Source organism: Branchiostoma belcheri, unplaced genomic scaffold, assembly GCF_001625305.1.
Source record: "Branchiostoma belcheri isolate BF01 breed outbred unplaced genomic scaffold, Haploidv18h27 scaffold10, whole genome shotgun sequence".
Taxonomy (NCBI): domain Eukaryota; kingdom Metazoa; phylum Chordata; class Leptocardii; order Amphioxiformes; family Branchiostomatidae; genus Branchiostoma; species Branchiostoma belcheri.
This window is the reverse complement of record NW_017802380.1, coordinates 3,061,095-3,068,358: the sequence shown is the minus strand read 5'-3', so window position 1 is coordinate 3,068,358 and position 7,264 is coordinate 3,061,095. Positions and strand designations below refer to the sequence as shown.

Here is a 7,264-nt window from a genome sequence, read left to right as displayed (position 1 = left end):
AATTCGATCATAGCCCACGCACTTCAGGAATTACGGGAGGGGTACTTCAGCAACTATACTAGGAAAAGACCTTAGTATGGAGAAGTACAATAAACGGGAAGTTATTAACCATCTAAGTCTTGTTTAAGTCTTTAGATTGACTACAAATTTCCATGGTATTCTTATGGTGATGGTTATTGGCTAGACTTGCTTACAGCGGTTAGTCCCTGGCACCGTGTGTTAAAAAAACTGTTTATTTTGTTCCCTCCTCAGGTCGTCGGCTGTACGACACTCTACAATCGTTCGGCCGCTACTTTGTCAATTCGTCAACAACGCGGACTGTCTTGTTGGAACTTTGGTACAAGGACGACACAACCTCCAAACATCGTGCAGACAACATCATTGAAGGAGATAGACATCTGAAAGAAAATCACACAAGTCAAGTTTCTGAGAGCATCATGGAGGACTTCAACCAGTCCATGCCATCCGGCATGAGGAATGCTGTTCATACGGGAGTGAACATGACTGTACCCCAGGGGTTTGTGTGGACGGCGCCGGTCATACAGCGTGTGATCACTATCGGCATTATCATGTTCCTCACACTGGTCGGTAACGGCACGATCATCGCCGTCCTGACGCAGAAACGCCGCTTCAGCCGGGTCAACATCTTCTTACTCAACCTCGCCATCGGCGACCTTTGCGTCTGCGTCGTTACCATGACTACGGAGATCTTGTTCGTAGCGTTTGACCAATGGGTGCTGGGCGCCGTACTGTGTAAGATGATAGTGTACGGACAGATTGTGACCTTAGCGAGCGCCACGTTCATCCTGACGGCCATGAGCATTGACCGCTACATGGCCATCACCAACCCTCTGCAGATGTCCACGAAACATCGGACCCTCGCGCACCGGATGGTCGCCCTGGCCTGGATAGCCGCCTTCATGCTGGCCATCCCGCAGCTCCTGATATTCGTGCAGAAGGAAGTTCGGAAGGAGAACGGCGAGACGGCCTACGCGTGCCAGAGTAAGGGCTACACGGCGGAGTGGCAGCGCAAGGTGTACGTCACCTGGCTGGCGTTCTACGTCATGGTGGCCCCTGGCGTCATCATCACGTACTGCTACATCAGGATCGTGCTGACCCTGGGGAGAGAGGGGTCGGACAGCATAGACACCCAGTCGGCCCTACGGCGCTCTGATAACGAGAAGATCATGAAGGCCAAAGTCAAGGTAAGACTCCTGAAATGTGATTTTGTGCGGGTAGGAGTCAAAGTGACTGTAGGGGAAATTGAAGTCCTGATTTTGCAGGGAAATGGGTTCCCTAACATAACATTTTCGCTTTGCACCTTGAACCTTCCTCAAGGGTCGAGTGACCATCTGCGCCCAATACGTGATTTTAAGTGACTGTAGCAGTAATCAGAGACGGGAGACGTCACAAACTGCAAGGAATTTAGCTCCACTACCCGAGAAAGACGAGGGGTGACAAGACGTTAGAAAGCAGAATTGTGTTGACATGTGCATTGCAGAATCACTACCATTGTGATACTACGAATACGACATGACAAATCCATGCCGGTAGAAAAAGACTAATTTTCCTTTTCTGCCCATACCAGACCATAAGGATGACCCTGTGTATCGTGATCGGATTCCTGGCCACATGGACGCCGTACTTTGTCGTCACTCTGTACGACGTGTACGCCGGGCAGGGCCTCCCGGAGGTCGCCTACGTCGTCGCCGAGACCATGGCGCTCTTCAACTCCGCGCTCAACCCGATCATCTACGGGTTCTTCAGTCTCAACTTCAGCGAGATCTTCTACAAAATCTGCTGCCGGTGCCGGCAGGGTCCGGAGGACTATCGAGTCCGGAAGGGTTTCATTCAGACATTCCGGACTGAGGTTCCGGATCATGGGATGTACAAGATGAAGAGTTTGCGACGAAGGCCGACACATCCAAACGCAAACGGAGACGTCGCAGATGACTGCAAAAATACGTAAAGCTGCTCTATGTAATGGAGGTTGCAACGTTGTGTCAGAAGAAAGCATGTGCAAAAGAATAAGAGCTAAACAACTATATGGACTCAGCAACAGTTTTGTTGCCAAAGGATATCACCCTAGTCTGTTATCATTACATTATTGTTAGCAGAGCTTGGTTGGCATCTAACCATGCAGTCGAATACTGCATTCAGTAATTGCTGTAGATATGAATACCTGTATACATAAAGGAGTAAGTCTTAGATTCAGAGGCGGCAAGTGATGATACATATTGTATAGAACATGATGTATACATGTAGAACAATAAGCACAGATTATCATACTATGAACAGTAGTGTGTGAACGGCATGCTATATAGTCTTCTGCCAACAAAACACTTAGAATTTGTCATTTCTTGAGAATGATAGGAATAGCATGAAGAACACATTATCGTACGGTAGGTAGACTGAAGATACACGAGCTATCCTGTCAAATTGGATATACCACGCTTCTACATGTAGGTGTGAGGTTCAACAGTAATACCGTACACATATAGTCTAATTTGTTACGGTGGAAATAGGAGAAGCAGATGGCTGGTCCAGATTGTCACGCTACATGTGCATGTGTACATACGACGTCAAGGGCAAGGTCTGCAGATTCTCAAGGCTGGTCCGACATATCTACTAGTACATGCTTAACACGGACAGAGAGCAGTACCAATATATCTAACTCAGAACATAACGTCTGTTCAACCTGTGTGCTGGATCATACTGAAAGTGAATAAACAGATCGATCATGTCATACAAGATGAAATACATGCTCAATATGTGTACACCTTACTTATACTTACTCTCCTCAGCGACGTCTGGGTGGGAGGGGGGCACCCCACTCGGGGTGCAGGATTACACAGCAACAAAAGCTGTCTCAAAACTAACAAAGAACCGATGAATGGAACATAAAATGCACAAACCCTGTCTCAAAAATGGATGGCACAATTTTACGCCGCCAGGGCCCTGAAGGATTGAAACAGATTTTAATTAATAATCCTACGTTGAGAGCCCTTCCGCGACCTCTGACCTCCCACAAAGTAAAGTATTTTTGTTCAATAACAGTCCTTTACGACTCACTCGTTTAAATTAAGACTGTGGTAAACAGAAGAGTGTCTTTAGTAGAAACAACACAAAGAGATAGGCTGGAAGTCCAAAATTCAGTGAGTGCCCATCATGCATATCCAAACTCCTCGTCATCTGGAGTTGCTGTGCATCTCGCAAGATGTCTCTTCTGAGCGCGCATGACCAGACTTGGCAGTTTTTTTGGCGTTTGACGAGTTTCAAGAAGACAACTTTCCGTACAATGATGACTCTTATCGCTTGTAAAGGTTATCGTAGTGATGACAGTGACGAATGAGTGATCAATATCTGTAAGATTTGTTCACTGCTTTTCCCTCTGACAACTTAAGAGCTGCGTGAACATTTTACAGTTTATAGGACGATACGTATCAACGCTACCTTGCGACAAGTAGGGGAAAAGCACACTATTCATTCTCAAGCGGAGATCTGAGCTGCTAGCCAATGGGAGCCAGCAGAGGAAAGGAAGAGAAGGAGTAGAAGAAGAAGCACATCCTTCATTGACAACCTGAAGCGGGATGATGGGCTCAGAAACATCGCCACAGCAGAACTCCACTCACTGATGGTGGACAGGGACGAGTGGAAAAGAAGAACCCATTGTCTCCCGTGAGGACATCCCTGATGCCCCCGTGCAAGGTTCAAGGTTCATAAAGCCTGCAAAGGCGTCTGGTGGAGACTATACTTTTCACGTGACGCGCTGCTTCGTGCGTGACTTAATCTTCAGCGGCGAGACGTCTTACAGAATTTGCTGTGATCAACTTGGGATCGACTCCGGTCCATTGTAAGATCAGAAAGCCATAAAACGCCCATCGGCCTGAGCCATAATGTGCTCTGTGTCCATCACAGCGGCCATTCCCTGCCCATGAAGGGTTCTCTAACACGCAGTTTAGATCAGCGGGCCGTGCCAGGTAGGCGATACGGCTCATGACTACGGATTATGGTGATAACCAAAAATAGAGAACGACCAATATCACGGGATTACGACCTTTTTCAAGGCCAGTCTTCAGAGAGGAGAAAAGTACACACACGTGTAGAGGGGGGTGATTACAGATCAGTACAAACTAACGGATACATTTGTCATGCTCTGTTTACATTTGAATCACTGCTAGAGACACTATTCCCCTGATCCGGTTTTTCCCGTTTGTATTCTGCATAAGCACATACTTATCTCTTCTAACCATTTTATATATTACTATATTATGTCATATATTCTATTTATACCATGTCAGAAGAATATAGCATGCAGCCAATCGCGCTATTTTCGGTATGCCAGGGGTTTATGATTATCTGATACCTGTGTCGCAGTTATCCTTCGTTTGATATATTTGTATAATGTATCTGGATATATAATCTTAATCAATATTCTGGTACTGGTAGTAGAATTCTTCGTGCACATGTACACGCGTCATGCTGAACTTCTCTGGTAGCCTGTAGACTTACATCGCCAGTGTTTCACTTGTAACTATATTGCAGCAAACCAACCACCTACTACAACTAATATTAGGAGAAACTAGCTATAGACTGCATGCTGAGCAATAATCTCCTAGCATGAGAGGAATTTTTTTACAAATGTCACGTCGACTCACTCCTCTTATTGAAATACCTTACACCCATCAGGGGGTCTCCATTCAGATACTAGTACATGGTCCCTACTTGTTTCTCATGTCTCTGCATGCATTTTGTTGAATGTATTTCTGCCTCTATCTGTGCGTCGTTGTTCATTTACAGAGGAAAAACGAGTGCTCATCAGCATTCACAATGCATACGCATTTATTTATTTCAAATGCAGCAGTACATTACATTGACTTACAGGCAGCTTGGCTGATATTCGTCAGTCGGCAATTATACATACGGGGACAACAGGTAACGTTACATATGTATACAATAATTTCTAATTAAACCAGCTGACTGTATATAAGTGTAATGTCGACTTCAAAACTAAGACACTATGCTCATTCATCAGCATTCACAAAGTATACCCATGGATCCGTTTATCAGAAAACTCCTCAGGAAATATTGAGTTCGTGGGGTCGTGTGGCGTAGCGGCAGAGTGCACGACTCCGGAACTAAGAGTCCCGGGTTCGAGTCCTGACATGCCACCGATCTTGTGCCCTTGGGAAAGGCACTTTACACGGCTTTCCTCACTTAGCTCAGGTGTAAATGAGTATTGTCCTGTCATGTATTTGTCCCCTGTGTTGGTGGCGGCATTAATATAAGTTTAAAAAACTTGAGTGTGTCGTCACCACGTCTGGTGATTACATGTTGGAATAAATAAAAAAAAAAAATATTGAGTTGGCGGAACCGGTCATCAGTCTGAAATATCACCCATAAGTAAGAAGAAAACCTATTTCGAGCGGATATAAATCGATGCAATATGTCTGTCGGTCTGTCTGGCGATCAGCTGATATCCTTGACTCATCTCTGTCTCAGAGATGCCAAGATCTTTAACGCTATAAATCATAAACTTCGTATCTTTCTTTCAGTTCAGTTTTATTTCAAAGTCGACTTGAAGATCTCTAACGTGCACTATAAATCACAAACTTCATCTTTCTTTCAGTTCAGTTCAGTTTTATTCAAAATCCACTTGCATGTACGTTGAACAATGTTACATGAAATATGTCGGATTTTTACAGACACTGCTTTCCATGAAGTAACAATCGTTCTTCAGTGCAATTCAAAACTCCTGACACCAAATATTATATAATGCAGGATGTTGAAAATGTTAACATCATTTGACGGAGGTATGAGATCGTGGAACTCGTTATCGTTGATATCAAACTTACACAATCATTATGACAAGCGTGCTATTTTTGGTTTTCATTGCAGCAGCTATCGCAGCTGTCAAATCATTATCATGCACTGTACATGTATGTCAAGCAAACTAATGGGTTGGACGTGGGGAAAGTTGACGAACTGGAACAACATCAACTACACCATTAGTCAAACTCGGCGTGTGTGCCAGGCACGTACAGCATCGTGGTTAGGTCTACTTTATTTTTAGAAGACTCGGTATGACATATTACGTTTTTAAGTGGCTGTGATTAAATCTCTTGCTCTTGGGTGTACTAAATCGTTTCTCCATAAATAGCGTGCGTTACAGAAAAAAACGAAAAAGAATGACACAACAGATCTGTAGTGCCCCAGGACACAAACGCATTACTGTGGAGCCACATACAGACGGGACACGTCGGACCGTTTCAGAATAAAACATTAAAGGTCTGTTAACGTTCCTAGCTGCTCAAAGGAAGCGTTCAAAGCACAACATTTTGTAACTAAATGTAAGCTGACATCCGTTAGGTACAGAACTGTAGCCTGGTTACCAGAGAAAATAATTGCGGAGAGGATGTAGGTCTCTGAAGCTAAAATAGGTCTGGTAACTAGGCTAACACAACTGATCAAATAGCTGGGGACTTGGCAGGTGAATACGAATGGTAATGGTAATCTTCATGTTGTAAATATTTTGTCTGTATTTACAATTGAGTGACTTCGACAGACCGTTTATTGAGATCCGGTGAACATAGTTACGACATTTACTGACATTTCCAGTCACTTCGCCTTCACTTAAGTCTCAAACAGTTACTTTATCAAAGCACTTTGATTTTTCTACTTTGTGCATTCATCACCGACTGTTTGTTGACATTCCATGTACTGATGAATATGATTGGCTATGATCAAGTTTTCACGACGGCAACATTTATAGCAAGTTCGTTTGGTCTAGGTTGCGAAAACCCATTTCCTGGCGCTGATGCAGAATAATCGTTTACGACATTTATATCTAATGACGTTGTTGAAAATGCCAAGTTAGCATGAAAGTTCACCTGTGTTGGTACAAGTCATTATGAAGTAAAGACTAGGCTTTCTTTCCAACACTGGAATGGATTAGGGACTTACCCCTATTGAGTAAGTCCCTAGTTCATTCCAGTGTTGGAAAGAAAGCTGCGGACCGGGGATTCGAACCCAGAACCTTCAGATTTCATGCCCGTATCCGTATCAGTATAGCCGGTATAACCGCCCTTTGGCGTAACACACCAGCTTCGCAGGCACGCGGCGCGGCGGCTGGCTATATTACACCGATGCCGTACAAACCTAACCACAAACGCCACTGCCACCTTGAGATGGGACGGTTATGAATCATCTCGCACTGCCCATGAATGTAAAAACAGCCGCAGCTAAACTTGGTTCACGCTTTCCT

At 44.4% G+C, this 7,264-nt stretch overlaps 1 protein-coding gene across 1 annotated transcript; it reads left to right on the top strand.

Moving 5' to 3' along the window:
* The first annotated feature begins 338 nt into the window (after window positions 1–338).
* LOC109470859 (cardioacceleratory peptide receptor-like) lies at window positions 339–2,023 on the top strand. Its single transcript, XM_019769947.1, has 2 exons — window positions 339–1,205; window positions 1,589–2,023. The coding sequence occupies exons 1-2, from the start codon at window positions 438–440 to the stop codon at window positions 1,967–1,969; spliced, it is 1,149 nt and encodes a 382-aa protein (XP_019625506.1). The 5' UTR covers window positions 339–437; the 3' UTR covers window positions 1,970–2,023.
* Window positions 2,024–7,264: the final 5,241 nt, after the last annotated feature.